This window comes from Carcharhinus amblyrhynchos, chromosome 12 (assembly GCF_965287045.1).
Source record: "Carcharhinus amblyrhynchos chromosome 12, sCarAmb.v2.hapA, whole genome shotgun sequence".
Lineage (NCBI taxonomy): Eukaryota > Metazoa > Chordata > Chondrichthyes > Carcharhiniformes > Carcharhinidae > Carcharhinus > Carcharhinus amblyrhynchos.
In genome coordinates, this window is record NC_137335.1 from 55,469,895 (window position 1) to 55,491,302 (window position 21,408).

The 21,408-nt window shown below is 42.6% G+C and overlaps 1 protein-coding gene across 1 annotated transcript; it reads right to left on the reverse strand.

Annotated features, from left to right (window-relative positions):
* Positions 1 to 438: 438 nt before the first annotated feature.
* slc30a10 (solute carrier family 30 member 10) lies at positions 439 to 20,991 on the reverse strand. Its single transcript, XM_080199809.1, has 4 exons — positions 20,562 to 20,991; positions 19,813 to 19,887; positions 13,080 to 13,319; positions 439 to 914 (listed from the first exon to the last, which is right to left on the reverse strand). The coding sequence occupies exons 1-4, from the start codon at positions 20,989 to 20,991 to the stop codon at positions 439 to 441; spliced, it is 1,221 nt and encodes a 406-aa protein (XP_080055935.1).
* Positions 20,992 to 21,408: the final 417 nt, after the last annotated feature.

Sequence of the window (21,408 nt, forward strand, 5' to 3'; positions counted from 1 at the left end):
AAGTCTAAATGATTTTTGTTTCTTGTTTTGAAAGCAATAGCCAGTTGCAGGATATCTGACACCAGTGTTAATGGTAGACGTTGCATGCAATTGAAATAAAATAAAGCTGAGGAACTTGCCCAGGATAATTTAGTTATTTTTGCAACTTTCGCCTTTGGTCAATTTAACATTCAAACGGAAATTTGTCATTCAATTTCAATGTTAACAAGAACACAAATAAAATCACTTTTGTGATCTGTAATTAGTTTGGCAAACTCATTTCAGATTATTTATAATAAAGAAGTTCACAGTTCACTGGGTGTAGACTCATTAACAGAGGGAGGCCTTATTGATCTGTATTCTTCTGTCACAGGCTTAATAATAAGTGGAATCTGTGAGTTTACCAGTACTTGATTCAGCTTCAATGCAAAATCTGACTTTATTGCATATAAAATAAACTCATAGTGATGCACTGTGCGAATGCAATAGCCCATTTGTAGCTTCCTTTCTTTCTTCCTCCACGTCTTTGACTGTCGTATTATAGGATGGGAAAATGGAAAGTTCTGCGTTATCCTTCTCTGCATTGTTACTCGGGGTGCCTGGAGGATTGTTACGCATCTCATTATATCCCTCTGCTTCAAAGTTGTGGTCTTTTGGTGGGTCGCAACACATTTTATTCTCACATTCCCTTAATATACAGGGGAAGCTGCACATCACGGTAGAGTCAGTCGCTCTATCAAGAAACTCCGCCTGAATGGTGACAGAGTGAATTCCTGCATTGTGGAAGATCTCACGTATTTGTAATGCTGCTGTCTTATAGCTGGGTGCATCCAAGCATTTTACATGAAGTGAAGCAATATTCTTACCACCGGCCAACTCCCATATGTGGAGTTCATGAACCCCATGCACTCCATCAACTGCACACAATTTTGCATCTGTAAAGCATGGGAAATTAAACTTAGAATTTGTCCAATTAACAAAAATAGCAGATAATTCAAAATGTGGTTTACACTGCTGAATTTAATGGTGAGTTACTTGACCAGTTTGTTAAAAAAAGAACATCTGAGTCTGTTAGAAAGAAGGAAACCTAGTTGGACATATCCAGCCCAGATGGACTTCATTAAGAGTCATGGTAAAGGTCAGACTGTTGCATCCCCCTGATGGAAGAGGGATTTTATAAATTGAGAAGCTGAAAGTGGAGGGCCTGAAACAAGCATGTAGAAATTAGCTCATGGGATCCTGTATTAAGAAAAGATTAGTTATAATAAACATATTAGCTTTGTAACCTTTGCACTTTGAGTGAGGCCATAAAAAGCTTAATCACAAGCTTGAACTTAGAACAGAACCAGTGCCCTTCCTGGACTAACAGTATATTATTTCTGCTAATCCAAGACTGAAATATTAAGCTGAATTTAATCCTGTCTTATTCAGAACTGATTATTAAATTGTACTTCCAATTAATTTGATTTAAAATACACCAACGGCATGCTCTCACTATGTTTCACAATCTAACTGCAGTTACACTAAACATTTTTGGATTTTGGCCAGAAATCTTTGGGCTGTTCACACCAGCGGGATTGTCTGGTCCTGCCGCAGTGAATGGAGATCTGGTTGAGGTCTCACTTGCAGTGGCGGCAGGGCATGAACGGACGGAAAATTCTGACTTTTATGTTGGAATCAGAGTTGATAAATCTGAATGTGCAATCATCTTCAATGAGCTAAAAAATTCACTTTTAGCAAAAATATTGTTTACAACCATTAGCTAAAAGTAAATGTTAGGATGTTAGCTGCCTCGTAGCACCAGGGAGTTGGGTCAATTCCTGGCTTGAGTCACTATCTGTGTGGAGTCTGTACGTTCTCCCTGTGTCTGTGTGAGTTTCCTCCTGGTGCTCTGGGTTCCTCCCACAGTCCAAAGGACATGCTGGTTAGGTGTTATGGCCATGCTAAATTCACCCTCAGTAACCTGAACAGGCACCAACAGCCCCCCCCACCCACCCCCTTCCTGTCCCTTTGCCCCTCCCGTAGGTAAAGTCTCCTGTCTGGCTTCAGTTTCACTAATATCTTACCCCCTCGTGCCAATAACTCTGCATCCCCCATTTACACCCATACTGCAATTTAAAATTCCAACATCCTTCAGGATTAATCGTAAGTAAGGGAGCAAATCCCCCTGCACCTTCCACAGCTCTGTGGTAAGCATTGCATCTATTTACCTGTAGGAAAAATCATGGAGAAACTCATAACACACAATGAGAAAACAGGGCAGCAAAATATGTTTTAGCAATGCACTACTGAAGATCAGTTCACTCATACTTGTGTTTATACAGCTCCTTATCATGTTGAATTGCCTCAAAGCACAATGTGGTGCATTACTTTGGGATTACGGAGTTTTATTAAGCATGCGTCATTTGCCTCCAGATTTCACAGACAGGAGTACAATAAATGATTAGCTTATCATTTGTCCGGGGGAGAAATCTTGTTCAGACCAGTGGGAAAACTGCATAATCTTCTTTGAGTTGTGCCATCTGATCAAGAAAACAATCAAATCCTTGGATACCATCTCAATACCATACCAATAGAACAGCACTCTCTCAGTACTGCACATCAGGATCAGTCCAAGATATCAGTTCAAACCTCCAATCATCTGACCCAAAAGTTAATCCAAACTAACGCAAAATAGCTGTATGGACTTTGTAACGTTAACAAGTGGAAAGTGGCAAGAATATGCTTTATATAGAATAGAATCCGTACAGTGCAGAAGGAGGCCATTCAGTCCATCAAGTCTGCACAGACCACAATCTCACCCAGGCCCTATTCCCATAACCCCACCTATTTATCCTGCTAATTCCCCTGACACCAGAGTCAATTTAGCATGGTCAATTAACCTAACTGGCATATCTTTGGACTGTAGGAGGAAACTAGAGCATCCGGAGGAAACCCACACAGACACGAGGAGAATGTGCAAACTCCACACAGACAGTGACCTAAGCTGGGAATCAAACCCAGGTCCCTGGCGCCGTGAGGCAACAGTGCTAACCACTGTGCCACCGTGCTGCCACTTTTCAGTGTTACATCTATCATGTGAATATTAACAAAAGAACAAACTTGACATTTTTTTCCAGCATGCAGGAAATAAAGCATCAGTTATCCAAAACTAAGTATGCGCAGGAGTCAACAATGAAAGAATAAAAAGATGGGAATTCTCAATTCTGTGACTGTATGTTCAAAAGAAAATAATCCTTTGGCTAATTGGGAAACCTGAGAGTTCAGGCCCTGATACACACATCTCCCTATCTGTGACTGCTGCTTTATTGATGGTTCTTGCTGGTGTAAAGTCTAAGGTACCTCCTAAAGGCCCACCCAATATAAATGTGATCAATGAATTTAAAAGCTGAGCTGGATAGTTTTTTTTTTCAGTGAGGGCATTACAGAATTTAGACTCAAGGCAGGTAAATTGAATTAGGATACAGATTAGTCAGGATCAAATGGAATGTCAGAAGAGACTTGCAGCGACAGAATGACCCACTCATATTTCTACGGGTACAATTTAGAATGGTCTGCCAATATAGCATACCTCCAGCAGGTGCCCCCTTTGAATACCGAACACACTGACCCAAAATAAAAGTCCAATGCAGCTCATTCCAGAAGTGTCCATGTGGCCTTTTGGCCAGGCAAAATGGCCCTTATTAGTGCCAAAAACAAAATGGGTGTTGAGGAGCCAAATTTCATGGCCTTTCTTTCATTACAAATGTTTCACTGTCCCTGCAGATCTTTGTGGGACCAGGTAGCACACCTCACAGGTAAGTCTGAACCTCCTCAGTCTCTGTATCTATGTCACTTTCACAAAGCTGAATCTAACATAGTGGATGCGCTGACTGGGATTCCTGATGCAGTTTACAGGTCTGTGCCTTTTGGGCTGCTGTACTTTCCCCTGTTCCTCATTCAGTTGGCCAAGTACCAGCTACTACACCCATGCTTAGACAGAAAAGTAATGATACTCACTACCCTTCTATTACAATTCTCAACAGGTCTGGACTTCAGTACAATAGTTTATCTCCATGTGCCTTCATTGTTGCAGTACTGACTGTCTTGACTAGGCCTTAGGTTCAACTGTCTTAATTTTCCAACCTTGGAGGGAGTGCAGAGGAGGTTTACTAGGCTGATACCGGAGTTGAGGGGGTTGAGCTATGAGGAGAGGCTGAATAAACTAGGCTTGTACTCGTTAGAGTTTAGAAGAATGAGGGGAGATCTCATTGAGACGTATAAGATGACGAATGGGATGGATAGGATAGAGGTGGAGAGACTCTTCCCGCTCAAAAAAGACAGTAGGACTAGGGGGCACAGCCTCAAGATAAAGGGGAGGCGGTTTAGAACGGAGTTGAGGAGGAACTTCTTCACTCAAAGGGTGGTGAATCTCTGGAATTCTCTGCCCGTTGAAGTGGTGGAGGCTGCCTCGCTAAATATTTTTAAGAAGCGGGTTGATGGGTTCTTGATAAGAGAGGGGATTAAGGGTTATGGGGAGAGGGCGGGAAAGTGGAACTGAGCCACGACAGATCAGCCATGATCTTATTGAATGGCGGGGCAGGCTCGAAGGGCTAGATGGCCTACTCCTGCTCCGATTTCTTATGTTCTTATGTTCTTAAGTATGGGGGGTGGGGAGGGAGGGAGAAGAGAAAGGAGGGGAGGGGAAGGAGGATAAGGAGAGGAAGATCTCTTGTTTAGGCTCCCACGCACGCTTCAGTGTGTAAATTGAACATAGTAAAAAGTCTGACAACACCAGGTTTTAGTCCAACCTATTTATTTGATAATATACTCACAAGCTTTTGAGGGGACTGCCTCTTCGTCAGGTGAATGGAGAGTTCTGGCCTCAGACAGAGCATATAAAGCACAGACAGTTTAGAGATTACTGATTAAAATGCGAATCCTTACACCTAACCTGCTGTTCAAGACCTGAAGTGGCTGATAATGTGAGTGGAAGGAGCACTGATCACAGTTTAAAGAGATGTGTATTGTCTCCAGACAGTACAGTAAGTGAGGTTTTGCAAACCCAGGCAAGTCACGGGGGTTACAGATAGTGCGACATGAACCCAAGATCCCTGTTGAGACCGTCCTCATGTGTGCGGAACTTGGCTATCAGTCTCTGTTCAGCGACTCTGCGCTGTCGTGTGTCGTGAAGGCCGCCTTGGAGAATGCTTACCCGAAGGTCAGAGGCTGAATGCCCGTGACCACTGAAGTGTTCGCCAACAGGAAGGGAACAGTCTTGCCTGGTGACTGTCGAGCGATGTTCATTCATCCGTTGTCGTAGCGTCTGCATGGTCTCCCCAGTGTACCATGCTTCGGGACATCCTTTCTTGCAACGTATCAGGTAGACAATGTTGGCCGAGTTGCAAGAGTATTTACCATGTACCTGGTGGATGGTATTCTCACGTGTGATGATGGTATCCGTGTCGATGATCCGGCATGTCTTGCAGAGGTTGCTGTGACAGGGTTGTGTGGTATTGTGGTCACTGTTCTCCTGAAGGCTGGGTAGTTTGCTGCGAACAATGGTCTGTTTGAGGTTGTGTGGTTGTCTGAAAGCAAGAAGTGGGGGTGTGGGGATAGCCCTGGCGAGATGTTCGTCTTCATCAATGATATGTTGAAGACTCCGGAGAAGATGTTCTCCGGAGTCTTCAACATATCATTGATGAAGACGAACATCTCGCCAGGGCTATCCCCACACCCCCACTTCTTGCTTTCAGACAACCACACAACCTCAAACAGACCATTGTTCGCAGCAAACTACCCAGCCTTCAGAACAGTGACCACAATACCACACAACCCTGTCACAGCAACCTCTGCAAGACATGCCGGATCATCGACACGGATACCATCATCACACGTGAGAATACCATCCACCAGGTACATGGTAAATACTCTTGCAACTCGGCCAACATTGTCTACCTGATACGTTGCAAGAAAGGATGTCCCGAAGCATGGTACACTGGGGAGACCATGCAGACGCTACGACAACGGATGAATGAACATCGCTCGACAGTCACCAGGCAAGACTGTTCCCTTCCTGTTGGCGAACACTTCAGTGGTCACGGGCATTCAGCCTCTGACCTTCGGGTAAGCATTCTCCAAGGCGGCCTTCACGACACACGACAGCGCAGAGTCGCTGAACAGAGACTGATAGCCAAGTTCCGCACACATGAGGACGGTCTCAACAGGGATCTTGGGTTCATGTCGCACTATCTGTAACCCCCGTGACTTGCCTGGGTTTGCAAAACCTCACTTACTGTACTGTCTGGAGACAATACACATCTCTTTAAACTGTGATCAGTGCTCCTTCCACTCACATTATCAGCCACTTCAGGTCTTGAACAGCAGGTTAGGTGTAAGGATTCGCATTTTAATCAGTAATCTCTAAACTGTCTGTGCTTTATATGCTCTGTCTGAGGCCAGAACTCTCCATTCACCTGACGAAGAGGCAGTCCCCTCAAAAGCTTGTGAGTATATTATCAAATAAATAGGTTGGACTAAAACCTGGTGTTGTCAGACTTTTTACTGTGTTTACGCCAGTCCAACGCCGGCATACCCACATCATAAATTGAACATAGCATAGATTCTCCCACCCAAAAACTTATGGAAGGGGTTTTTAATGTCCCTTTGCCCAAGCCCTGCCTGCGGTCACTCCAACTACAAGGGAGAGCTCAGTATATCCCTTGCTTACTGCTAATCTAAGTCAATGAAGCAATTCTGCTCTCTTAACCAAGGAATCTGTTTTGTTTGGAACCTATTTTATTTGGGTTGAAAAGTGGCAAAGGTATATGCCAACCCCACCAGTGTATGGGGGAAGGTATCACGTAAAATAATGGACACCTTTCCAAAGTTGAAACTTTTGGAAGGTATCACCTTTATCCACTTTAGAGTGATTAAAGGAGTCAGCGTCGAGGTGCTCAATGATCAAGAGAAGTTGCACCATGAAGCAGTTTATTGGCCTTTCCATTTACTGCAAGCAATATTGTTTCAAAACAAATTAACACATGAGGTAACACACTGCTAATGTCTCAATATCTGCGGCTCTATATCCAAACATTGACACAATGTTAACAAGAACATTCTGAACAAAGGAAGAAAAATTCACAATATTATAGTGAATGAATCCAGTCTTAAATCATATCTTCAAGGATGTCTGAAATTGCTCCATGGGCAATGGATTACTTTTCAAGCGCAATCATTGCTATCGCCTGGGTGAAATGCAAGTCAATTTGTAGACACAAACAGCAAATTAAATATATAGCCATGTTGTGGATGGTTGATGGAAAAATGCGGGTTAGGTCACCTGAAGACTTTCTTGCTCTTCATTTCTATCCACCTTAGAATGGTACCTGATGCTGAGATAAGTGACCAATCACATATTTGTACTATCATTAAGATCGCCCACTACCACCTCCGGAACATTTTTCCCATTTCGGCTCACTTGCTGCTGAAACCTTCACTCATACCTTTGTTATCTCCAGACTTGACTATACTAATGAGCCTCTGGCTGCCCTCCCTGATTCTGCACTCCGTAGGCTTGAGGTCATCCAAAACTGGGGCAGCATGGTAGCACAGTGGTTAGCACTACCTCTTCACAGTACCCAGCACTGCTGTCTCACTGTTCCAGGGACCCAGGTTCACTTCCTGGCTTGGGTCACTGTCTGTGTAGAGTTTGCACATTCTCCCCATGTCTGCATGTGTTTCCTCTGGATGCTCTGATTTCTTCCCACAGCCCGAAAGACACGCTGGTTAGTGCATTGGCCATGCTAAATTCTCTCTCAGTGTACCCGAATAGGCACCGGAGTGTCGAACCTAGGGGATTTTCACAGTAACTTCATTGCAGTGTTAATGTAAGCCTACTTGTGACTAATAAACTTTAACTTTTAACTCTGCTGCCCATGTCATATCTCTCACTAAATCCCATTCATCAATCACCCCTGTGTTCTCTGACTAACAATCAAGAAAACTTCTTGATTTTAAAATGATTATGGTTGTTTTTATCCCTCACGATCTCTATAATATCCTCCAACCCCACAATCGGACAACACATCTGAATTCATCTAATTCTGGCCCCTTGAGCATTCCTAGCTTTAATTGCTTCAGCATTGCAAGCCACGCCTAGGCCCCAAGTTCTGAAATACCCTCTCCACGATTGTACCTTGCTTTCCTCCTTTAAGACAGTCTTTGATATGGCTTCTTTGACTAAACTAACTGAATCATCTGACTTTATGGTGACAATTTTGAACCTGTATTAGCCATCAGTGTAAATGCCGATTCTTCCAGCGAGATCTCTTTTCCTGATTTTCCATGCCCCTCACCCGTGATGTAACAAAGATCTTGCCTCATTTCAGTTAATTTTACAGGGATTTCCACATTTTGCTTCCCCCCCCCCCACTAAATATTCATATTGCGCCAATATGATGTCATGTCGAAGTTTACAGCAGGGTTTTAAAGGTTTGCAGCAGTCGAGGGGGAGCCTGCCAGGGGCGCCAAAGTAGGTTTAAGCCACTGGGAAGGGGAGAGGGACACACCCTGGCATTGCCCTCTGGCCCCTTGGTGGTGCCACGCCAACTTGTTATCAGGTCCCATCCCGCCAGGGTTATGATGAAAACCCCAGATTTATTTGGCACAGGGTGCATTAAAAACCAGAGCGAAAGCTCGACTGTACAACTGAAGAACTGCATGCCAATTTTCACACCTCAGCCAGCACTCTGTGCACTGAGGGGTGATTCCACCCAGTATCTCTGAGTGTAGCTCAGTGCCATATTTTGCTTTGAAATGTTCCTGTGAAGCGCCTTGGGGCATTATATTGTATTAAAGACACTATGTAAATATAAGCCGTTGTTACAGACAGACAGGCAAGATCTCCATTTAAGATTTCATCCAAAAATACAACACCTACAAAATACATCCCCTACAAGAATGCAGAACTCCTCAAGTCTCATTTTAAAGTACCACCCAGGTTTATATGCTTAACTCCTGAAATGTGCCCTTTTATGATATGTTTTTGAAATTTCAACTATTTCACATTGACGCTAGAGAATTGGAAGGAAAGCACATAACAACTTTTCAGATATTAAACTTACACCACAAACTAATGGTGAATTTCCCTTTTACACTCACACAGACTGCTGCTCAGATAGTGCTTAGAAAGAGTCTGTTAATCCCCATAGGAATTAAGTGTAAACCTCCCTGTGACATTTGGTGCCAATGCTTTTGTAGCCTTTGTCAGGCGTGCTGCTGGATTAAAATGTTACTGAACTCTTGTGCAAAGAGAGGGTGAAATACTGTTTTTCAATGAAAAAAGGGAGAATGACCATTTCTCTTAGTACTAAACAGAAATCAAACAAAATCACATTCTCAGAAATCATTCACTTTAAAGTTCAAGCTCCCACCATTTTGTCAATTACAGAAGGAATTAGTCATCATTTGTTAAAAGTATGACCTCAAAATGTCCTGGGGTAGATTTTGCAGGAAATGCAATCATCACGTATTAATAATTTAGACTTAAATTGAAACAATATAACTGTAATTGATCATGCTGTTATGCAGATCACAAAAGATGAGTTATAACGTAATCCCTTAAAGTGACTGGAGATGAAACACTTAAGTTGTGAAGAGAGGTTGGGTGGACTTGAGCCATTTTCATTGAAGTAGAGAAGACTGAGGGGGCGACATGATCGAGGTGTACAAGATGATGAGGGACATGGACAGAGTGGATAAGGAGCAGCTGTTCCCCTCAGTTGAAGGGTCAGTCATGAGGGGATAGAGGTTCAAGGTGAGGGGCAGGAGGTTTAAGAACATAAGAACTAGGAACAAGAGTAGGCCATCTGGCCCCTCAAGCCTGCTCCACCATTCAATAAGAACATGGTTGATCGCTTCATGGACTCAGCTCCACTTACCCACCTATCACCATAACCCTTAATTCCTTTACTGTTCAAAAATTTATCTATCCTTGCCTTAAAAATATTCAATGAGGTAGCTTCAACTGCTTCACTGGGCAGGGAATTCCACAGATTCACAATCCTTTGTGTGAAGAACTTCCTCCTCAACTTAGTCATAAATTTGCTTCTCCATATTTTGAGGCTTTGCCCCAAGTATTAGTTTCACCTGCCAGTAGAAACAACTTCCCTGCTTCTATCTTATCTATTCCCTTCATAATCTTATATGTTTCTATAAGATCTCCCCTCATTCTTCTGACTTCCAATGAGTATAGCCCCAGTCTACTCAGTCTCTCCTCATAAGCCAACCCTCTCAACTCCGGAATCAACCTAGTGAATCTCCTCTGCACCCCTTCCAGTGCCAGTATATCCTCTCTCAAGTAAGGAGACCCAAAACTGTACACAATACTCCAGGTGTGGCCTCACCAACACTTTATACAGCTGCACCATAACTTCACTGTTTTTAAACTCCGTACCTCTAGCAATAAAGGACAAAATTCCATTTGCTTTCTTAATTACCTGCTGCACTTGCAAACCAAGTCCTTGAGATTCTTGCAGAAGGATATCCAGATCCCTCTGCACAGCAGGATGCTGCAACTTTTTACCATTTAAGTAAGTCCATTTTACTGTTATTACTACCAAAATGGATGACCTCACATTTACCAACACTGTACTCCATCTGCCAGACAGACCCTCGTCCACCCACTTAGACTATCTATATCCCTTTGCAGACTTTCAGCGTCCTCTGCACATTTTGCTCTGCCGCTCATCTTGGTGTCGTCTGCTAATTTTGACACACTACACTTGGTCCCCAACTCCAAATCATCTATGTAAGTCGTAAACAATTGCAGTCCCAACACTGATCCCTGAGGCATATCACTAGTCACTGATTGCCAACCAGAAAAACACCCATTTACCCCCACTCTTGGTTTCTGTTAGTTAACTAATCCTCTATCCATGCTAATACATTACCCATAACACCGTGTACCTTTATTGTATGTAGCAGTCTTTGGTGCAGCATCTTGTCAAATGCCTTCTGGAAATCCAGATACACCATATCCACAGGTTCCCCATTATCCATTGCACATGTAATGTTCTTAAAGAATTCCAACAAATTCGTCAAATATGACCCTTCCTTCATGAACTCACGCTGTGTCTTACCGTTGGAACAATTTATATCCAGATATCTCATTATTTCTTCCTTGATGATATATTCAAGCATTTTCCCTACTACAGAAGTTAAGCTAACTGGGCTATAGTTACCAGCCTTTTGTCTACCTCCTTTTTTAAACAGTGGTGTCACATTTGCTGTTTCCCAATCTGCGGGAACCACCCTAGAGTCCAGCGAATTTTGGTAAATTACCACTGGTGCATTTGCTATTTCTCCCACCATCTCTTTTAGTACCCTGAATTCCATCAGGACCAGGAGAATGTCTACCATTAGCCCAATTAACTTGCCCAACACTACCTCTTTCATGATAATGATAGTTTCTAGGTTCTCACATGCCATGGCCTTCCCTGTCATCAATTTTTGGCATGTGTCTTCCACTGTGGAGACCAACACCAAATACCTGTTCAATGCCATAGCCATTTTCTCATTTCATTACATCCCCCTTCTCATCCACTAAAGTTCCAATATTTACTTCTTTTATTTTTTCCATTTGTAGAAACTTTTACTATCTGTTTTTATATTCTGAGCTATCTGTTTTTATATTCTGAGCTGGTTTACTCTCATAATCCATCTTACTTTTCTTTATAGCTTTTTTTGTGGCTTTCTGCTGACCTTTAAAGACTTCCCAATCCTCTAGGTTCCCACTAATCTTTGCCACTTTGTATGCATTTTCTTTCAATTTGATACCCTCCTTTATTTCCTTAGATATCCATGGCTGATTATCTCTTTAGGGGGGATGTATGGAACAGCTTTTTTAACCAGATGGTCTGGAATGCGCAGCCTGGGAGGGTGATAGTGACGAGTTGTCTTACATCCTTTAAAAAGTACTTGGAGGAGCATTTGGCACATCATAACATTCAAGTAGGCCAAGTGCTGGTAAATGGGATTAGATGAGAGGTCAGGTGTTTCTCATGTGTCAGTGTAGACTCGATGGGCTGAAGGATCTCTTCTGCACTGTATGATTCTATGACTGATGATCTGTAGATGTTGGGAGGAATTTCCCAAAAAAGAACTAAGTATCATAACAGCGAGAATAATGGAATGATCCACAGCCTCTCAGGCATAATCCACACCGCAATCGTCCCACACTCAGTCACATTTTTGGAGAATTGGAAGTTTCGCACCGTTTCACCATAGCATCCCCATCATAGCACCCACTCAGGCCCCACCCCCTTAGCACTGCCTCTGGCAGAATTGGTGGTGCCCACTTGGCAGTGCTGTGGCACCCAACTGGCACTGACAAAGTGTCTTGGGGGGCCACTGCCGAGGTTGTCCTCATAGACAAGGGAATCTGGCCCAGGTTGGACTCATGTCCTGATCTACACCTGAAATTCTATATCAGTACCTACTAGACTGATTGATCTCTGTATGCTTACAAGGTTAACACCACTGGAAAAGTGAATTATCCAGCATCAGTTTTCAGCTCACTGACCTCTGTTAAGGAATACGCCATTGGACTTTGATTCTGGGCTCCACTACCCACATGAAACAATATTTATTTTCTCTGTGGTCTCTGCACTATAAATCCTTCTTTTCTCTATCCTTCTTCTACTGTATAAATGCAAAGCAGAAAACATTGTGACCCTCCTGCGTGTTGAGTGTCTGCAAATAAACTAACCCTCTGAGTTCACCCTATCTCAAGTTTGCAGTTGGGTTATTAATAGAAATCGTATCACAGCAAAACTGAGGGGTTGTAAACAGTCAAAAACACTTTTCTATTTATGGATGGATGATGAGGGGAGAAATTGCTCCTGTTTAAATTAACCCCCTTTCTGCCCAAAATATTTTAATTTGTTTTCAGCTACTTTAATGTCAGGCAACCTGGAGCAGATTAAATGTAGCATTGAGCATTAAACTCTGGACATAGAAAGTCATTTTCTTATGTATGGGATATGGATTTCCATTTTTAACAAGAACTCCAATTCATGATTGATGCCAATTAAACATGCGAAGTAAACAGATTAGCTTACCCAAATCATGAAGTTTGATCCCACTGGGTACCATATGGAGTAGAATAAATGTTGTTTCTTTTACGAGTGGAAATACAGATGATAGAACTATTACCACTATGATGATGGTCAGACTTGGGTCCACATAGCATTTCCAATCACAGGGTTCATCTTCATCAAGTGGAAGTACATAGAAGACAGTAGCAGCCACGACCACAACCACAGAACCCAATGCATCGCCCATTACTTGTAGAAGGACACCTGGATAATAAGCATTTATTAGAGGCTTAATTCTTATAAAGTACAATAAAATCAGTGTGCTTCACTAGCCAGTGAACGCTGTTAATCTAAACTGTTCTTTCCCCTTACACAGTAAAATAATTGTAGTTCAAGACAGTTTCACCCTAATCTTGTATGTAAGAAATTGATTAGGAAAGATTTGTTGAAGCTTGTCTTTCTAGTATCAGCCAGTCTACAATCCAATTTCATTTTGAATTCAAAACTTTAATGTAAATTAGTGCATAGTTTTAGGTACATACATACAGGTGATTGTGGGGCGGGGGTGGGGGGGGCGGTGGCGGGTGGTGGCTTCTGCATTTAACCACAGCATGTTAGGGAGTATGCAAGCACACCCTTCAGGGAAGGCAGGTTGCCAATTTCGGTATGTTAATTTCCAATTGCAGCAATATTAACGTGGGTGCTGGACTTTTAACTGTAGCTTGTGAGCCCCAAGTACCTCTCTCGTGAAACCAAAGTGGGAAGATGGCTCCAATTGAGGGGGCTGAAGCCATGGCAGGGGAATATGTCAAAATGTTCTCAGCGCTCACAGCTCGCAGGCTCTCTCCTCAAATGGCGTGAGGGTTCTGAGCTCCAGCATTATTCTGGATGGGTTTGCTTGCTTCGGCTTTGTTGTGGTTTATTTTGTCCTGCAATGACCCCGACTGCTGACATCTGAGATGGTGATGAGGTGTTGCAGGTGTGGGTCTTGAGTGGGATCTTGAGTGTGAGGATTGTGACAGCAATTAGAAGGCAACATGGTGCCTTTGTGTGGGGGTGTGGCTCCTTACTGATGTTGGCAAAGGTCAAAGTGGTGACGTGGCTGGGTGAGAGGTGAAGGTGGAAGTGGGAGGAGTATGCGAGGGAATCCAGAAAAGATCTGCATGAGATTCTCTTTGGCTGAACAAAGAAGATCCTTCACCTTCTTGTGGCACTACTGCGGCATCCTCTTCTGCAGCGAGTTTGCACTCACTGAGACTGCCAGCACTGGGGGTGTGACATTGGTGGGAGGCATTCTCTTGAGTCAGGGATAAAGTGCATCCCACCTCTGCTGCACTCTATGCAGAAGTCTGGTTAGGGCTCCCTCTGAGAAATGTGTTGTGGTCTTCCTGGCTGCCATCCCCTGCAGTCACTGTGGAACGAGTGCTGGGGAGCAATTTATATGCAGCTTCCCAGTGACTGGTGCAGTTAAGCTGAGAAGTGGTGTGTGAATCAGAGGGAAGCCACTGCATGTGCAGCGTGATTCCCATGGCCATAAAACCTTTTGTTGATGAGGTTCAAGTTTCGATCAGAAATTACACCCGAGTCATCAGTGCAATTCAATCCATTTTTCTTGCTGGATCCGACATCTTGCCAAACATGATAATTTGTCCCCATTGTTTTTGCAACTGAAACTGTTATAATCTTAGCAGTCAAGGGGAAAAATAGCCCTAATTCACCATATTATTACAAAATAATTTCTTAGATACTTTTTTTAACACTATTAGCAACATGCTTTAACTTTTAAGAGGGCAGCCCGATGGCAGAGTGGTTGACACTGCTGCCACATAGCATCAGGACCCCTTCAGCGACTATGTGGAGTTGCACATTTTCTCTGTGTCTGTGCGGGTTCCTCCAGGTGCTCCAGTTTCCTCCTACAGTCCTACAGATGCGCAGGTTAGATGGATTGGCCGTGCTAAATTGCCCCTCAGTGTCAGGGGATTAGCAGGGTAAGTACATGGGTTATGAGCATAGGGCGTGGGTGGGATTGTTGTTGGTGCAGACTCGATGGGTCGACTGGCTTCTTTCTGGATTCTATGATAAAGCTCGTGAAGAAGGCAATTGAGGATAACTGAAGCACCCTCACTTGATCACAAATAAATGAATTATATTGATATTACACAAAGCAGTCCAAATGAAAACTCCCCATGGAGATTCACAGCTTCTTTTTAAAATGATAGATTACAAGGAAGTACAGTTCAATAGTTCAGTCCATCAGTTAACTTAGCCAAGAATGTTAAGATACTATAATAATAAGAGCAAAATACCACAGATGCTGGAAATCTGCAATAAAAACAGACAAGCTGAAAAAATTCCTCAGGTCTGGCAGCATCTGTGGAGAGAGAAAGAGAATTAACATTTCGAGGCATGATTCTTCTTCAGAGCTAAAGAGTGGGAAACTGTGATAAGAATTTAAATTGTTTTAGGGTGGAGCAATATAGATGGTCCTGGGTAGGCGGGAGGGAGGGAGAAATTTGACAAGCTTCCAGGAAGCTCAAGTCAAAGGGAGTGTAAACAGTGGTATTGAAGACTAACTCTGTTTCTCTCTCCACAGATGCTGAGTTTTTCTCAGCATTTTCTGTATTGTGTTCCTTTGATCTTAAAAGTGTCAGCACATCTCTGAAGGGAGTTCACTTGCTTCTTTAAGTAATACAATAACGTAAGATGTATTGAAAGTAGTCATGCAACAAATGCATGTCACACGATCATGATAAAACTGACAAGTGATTCTGTCTTATCTTGCTCTCGGAACTTAAAAAAGGAACATTCCTCTCTGAAACACTGAATCAAAAAACATTCCGATTGCTCAAGCCCCAACAAGTAGGTGACCCATACAAGCCAGAAAGATTCAAGCTACTTGAATTAGTCTGTGCCAACTTAGTTGATCTCAACTGGCAGGGCGGCATGGTGGCTAGCAATGCTGCCTCACAGTGCCAGGGTCCCAGGTTCAATTCCGGCCTCGGGTCACTGTCTGTGTGGAGTTTGCACATCCTCCCCATGTCTGTGTGGGTTTCCTCCAGGTGCCCCAATTTTCTCCCACAGTCAAAAGATGTGTGGGTTAGATTGGATTGGGGCCATGCTAAATTGACCCTAGTGTCAGAGGGATTAGCAGAGTAAATGGGTGGGCTTGCAGTAAAAGGGCCTGGGTGGGATTGTGGTCAGTACAGATTTGATGGGCTGAATGGCCTCCTGTAACGCAGGAATTTTATGATATATGAATAAGGGTGCTGTAATTAATCTCTGTCCCTGAGATGCCATGATCATTCTGATTCCTGATTATTAATCATTAATACCTGCTGGGAGAATATGGATATCAGGGTCAGAATCGAGCTCAGCTAAAATCAACCAATTGACATTTACTGTCCACTTTCAAATGAGAGTAAAGGTCTCCTGCATGAGATATTGAAAACTAAATAGTGCTTGACAAAACATATTCCAACAGGATGTTCTGACTTCAGGAAAAGATGAAAGATAGTTTTTTTTTAATGCTTATCTAAATGAAAAGTTTGGGCAGAAAAGCAAAGCTGTACATCAATATTTGTATGAAAAATGGAAATGTAGTTGTTCCTCAGCAAGGGGTCTTCTTCCAAGATTGGGTTCAGACATAGCATTCAGCAGAGACCTCTGCACTACATCTAATTCAGGAGCTTTTGATTCTAACAGTGAGTGCAAATTGGAAATAAATTGCACATGGCCATCCCCTACAGTGCACCGTTCAAAGCTGAGCATAAAAACTGTGAAAAGTATTAAACTCTTTATTTTGCATCACAGAAACTCAGTGACTTCATCCTAACATTGGCAGTAAAGCTTTTTGAAAATGTGGTACGGCTGCATTTTTGAATTACTGTGGGCAAAACTGATAAGCAATAGCTATATATCAAATTTAACTATTGACTGTCAGTGATTACAGACTGAATAAAACTATATTCTTTTAGAATATCAAATCTGGCTTCATGTCCGAAATGTCTTCTCAAGTTGTATGGAGAATTCATTACGAGTAGCCTTGCATAGATAATAAATAATCCCAAAATGAATGTCAAGTTAGATACAAATTGGGATTCCAGGTAAGATTTGCTAATACAGCATCCAGAATTTCCACAGTATCAAACAGAAAATGCTGCAAATACTTCGTAGGTCAGGCTGGGTCTGTAGAGAGAAACAGAATTAAGATTTCAGGTTTATAATGTTTCATCAGGTCATCAACCTGAAATACTAACTGTTTCTCTCCCCTTAGATACTGCCTGACCAGTTAAATTTTCCAGCATTTTCCATTTTCATTACAGGTTTCCAGCATTCTTCCCAGCATACTTTTGGGTTGTTTGTACATTATCAAAATGTGTAACCATCATTACGATCTTGTTAGGAATCTTCAAGAAGTCCAAACACCCAGTAATTATCTGACAGAATCACACCATAAGATTTCACATTTTTAAACAAAAATAAATTCTATTGTATAGAAAAATGAATTAAACAAAGAAAGCGCACTAATTTAACATTATGGTTTATAAAGACATGCTATGAACTCAGTTCTACTTTTTACTCCCCCCTAAAAGTTGTCTTATCTTATGAATTTTGTTCAGGTTCATTCACTTTTCCTCAGTCTAACCCAAATGATATATCACAACTCCCTAGGATTCATTCTGATTTCTCTTTGATATTCTAAAGATGTGTGGGTTAGGTTGATTGGCCATGCAAATTGACCCTAGTGTCAAGAGATCAGCGGGGTATATATGTGGGGTAATGGGAGTAGGGTCTGGGTGGGATTGTGCAGACTCAATGAGCCGAATGGCCATGTTCTGCATTGTAGAGATTCTATGATTCAATGATTCCAGCTTTTCTCCAACGTACAAGATTTGATGGGAAACCTTCCATTAGCTTTTGCCAAAGCAACCCTTCAGCATTCTTTTAAAACCTGGGTTCCATATTCTTCTGCAGTGGCTTAAACATCAGAAAACATCCCTGGTTTCAGATAACCTATTGCTATGTTTTCAAACTGCATCCAAACTGATTCCTTCCAATACCTCGGCTGCAACATAATTAACTGTCCTTTATTGAGAGGATTGCTGCAGATTTCTTCCTCTAGTTAAACAAATCTTCTAGTCTTTTTTTTCGCTTTAACAACTTTGTCTTATACTGAATGCCGGCTCCCAATTGCGGGCTGTATCATGAACAACAAATATAGCATTTCCTGCACTGCATGTATAAGTCTGGCTTTATCTCGCGACTTCCAAGGAGTTACAAGCTACATAAGACCCAAAGCTGGAAAGTTTCTTAGCTGCTTTTCCAAATACCAATGAGTCTTGCCTGCTGTCTATGCATTAATTGAATTCACAGTAATAAACACAAAACAAAGAATCCCAGTAAGCCCCTCTGATTACCATGGCAATGGGACCCAGAAGGCATGTTCCTGGGTAGAAATGCAAATAAAGTACCTTTTAATTCTAGGGCTTTCCTTAATTCTGGGAAACCACATCAATAACATATCTTTTACTGAAATAATTACAGATGTCAGTTCTTGAGCTAAGTAAGCCGACCTGCCATTTTACTCTGCTTTCCTCTCGCCCTTTTACTCTGACTTTATTGAGTAAACACAAGTCGCCTTCAGAATTATAGCTATCTTAAATTAACTCTGTGGTTTGCAGTCCCTAGATGTTTACAGAGTTATTTCCCCATTAAACTTAGTTTTAGAAGTTGAATTTTAAACGTAAAAGTTATATTTTTAAAACATATGAACTTTGACATTGGGCATAAGCAATACCATATAATGGTAGAAATCTTTTTTAATTCTTGTGGTATACTTAAGAACTTAACTAGCAAATTTCCTGTGGTGTTGTTCATTATTATAGAATCTTAAAATAATGAAGAATCCATTAAGACAATCAAGCTCTATGCTCTCAGAATGGATAACAATTACACTGCGACCAGTTAAAACTGCATCTTAGCAGCAGAATACATGCTCTATCTAAAGCTCCTAAAGCAAACCAGGACTACAGGACACAGCCTCAAGACAGGGGGGTGGGGGGGGGCAGTTTAGATCAGAGTTGAGGAGAAACTTCTTCACTCAAACGGTGGTGAATCTCTGGAATTCTCTGCCTGTTGAAGTGGTGGAGGCTACCTCACTAAATATATTTAAGTCATGGGTAGATAGGTTTTTGATAGACAGGGGAATTAAGGGTCATGGGGAGAAAGCGGGAAAGTGGAACTGAGCCACTTCAGATCAGCCATGATCTTATTGAATGGCGGGGCAGGCTCAAAGGGCTAGATGGCATACTCCGGCTCCTATTTCTTATGTTCTTATGTTAAAACCTATTGTCTCACTTTACTGAGACCAAAGGAGGCTCATTAGTATTTTCAAATACTGTGTAAAATGATACTGAATTGGAGGCTCTTGCTGCTCATGTCAGCATTAGAAACTGTTTAAAAGGTGTCCAGTTTGCCATGGCTGGAATCTCTTGCCCAAAAACCTGTGGATAATGTCTAATATGAAATATCCCAAAAAGGGGAGAATTAGGAGAAAGTGGGAAATTGTGTAAGGTGCTTTTTTGTCCACATTATTCATCCACTGAACGTTGCTGCAGCGAAAAGGTTGGGTGGAAGTTGGGGGATAAACTGAGGCAAAAATAAAGAAATCTGACGGTGCATTCTCAGGGCAGAGTTTAGGTAAGCGACGAACGGGCTAAATATTGAAGGAAAGATGCGAGCAGGGCCATTGTGTTACCTCGAATATTTAACTCCGATGCAGTTGTTGGCTGTTTGTTTTCCATTTGTTCTTCGACACCGGTTGCCAAGCAACCTAACAAAAGAATAACACACAAAATTCGGTGATCCTCTCTGGGAATGAGCTTGAGAGACTGGCACTGATACACTGAAACTGAATATTCATCACTCACACACAACAAAGAAAAAAGATGCTACTATGATAATTATGCAAAATGGCATTGCAACAATGACTGGTGACTCAGACAAAATTTAAAAAAGGATGTTATAAGGCAAAATGATACAAAATGACATTGCAACAAATGATTACTAATACAATTTTTTTTAAAAGATGGTTTTAGACATGTGTACACAATTATGCAAAAGATACATTGTAACAATGACTGCAAAAATACAAAAGGAGAAAACGCCCAAATCTTTATGTTATAAATGGTATAGGATGCTGACAGAAGGAATGGCTCGCTCCTCCATCCTAGTGTTTCATTTTGCACAGATTTCCATATATCTTGTGATTTGTGCTGAGATTTATCCTGAGTTGTTGCACAAATTACTTTGTCCCTGTCAGAAACAATAATTGTTGAATTTTATATTAACCATCAGCGGTGTGATTACCACAGTGAGGGGGTTAATATTAAATATTCAATTTTACATTAAGCATCCTGGCTACCACAGTGAGGGGGTTAATGTGTGTTGTTCGTTTGTTGTTGGTCTTGGGGCGGTGGTTGGAACAGGACTCCTCAGCCAAGCTACCTGTTGGGCGGATTTTCCCCTTGGAGCAGCAGTCCTGGAAGAGGATCAGACCGATGATGTTCACCCCCAGTCCCATCGCTCCCACGATCAGCACCAGCTCCGGGTCGTCGATGCGCTGCGGCCGCAGCAGCCGGATGACCGCCTCGGTGAAGATGGTGAAGGTGAGGGCGGTGAGGAAGACGGCGTTGGCCAGCGCGCCCACCACCTCGGCCCTGGCGAAGCCGTACGTGCTCCGCCGGTGCCTGCGGATCTGCGACACCTTGGCCGCCGTCAGGCCGATGATGAGCGAGATGAGGTCGGACAGCATGTTGAAGGAGTCGGACACCAGCGCGATGGAGTTGCCTATGTGGCCGGACACCAGCTCCACCACGAAGAAGCCGCCGGTGATGACCAGCATGAAGATCAGGCGGCAGTTCTTGCACCTGGCCATGCTGCCGGCTGGAGAGGCAAGTAAGCGCGCCTTGTGGCCGCCAAAACAAACATCAGCCCTGTGCGGCAAGTGAAGTGTTACCCCCCCCGCCCCTCACTGAGTCTGCCTGTCTCTGTCTGAGAGGGGGGTGATTATATTTATACCTACATCACACCCCCCCACCTCCTCCCCCCCACTCTCCCCCACCCCAATCAACGGGTCACAATGAAGAGCAACCGGCCTCAAAGGACGTTCCTCAATTTTCACTCCATTGCAGTGTTAATATGAACCAATTTATGTCATTAAATAAATAAACTTTAAAACAAACCCCATAATCATGACATTCCTCAAAGCCCACAATCATCTCGAACTAATTTTCTTTAACCATTTTCTGTGGTTTTCTTTTTGTTTGATGTGGCGATGCCGGCGTTGGACTGG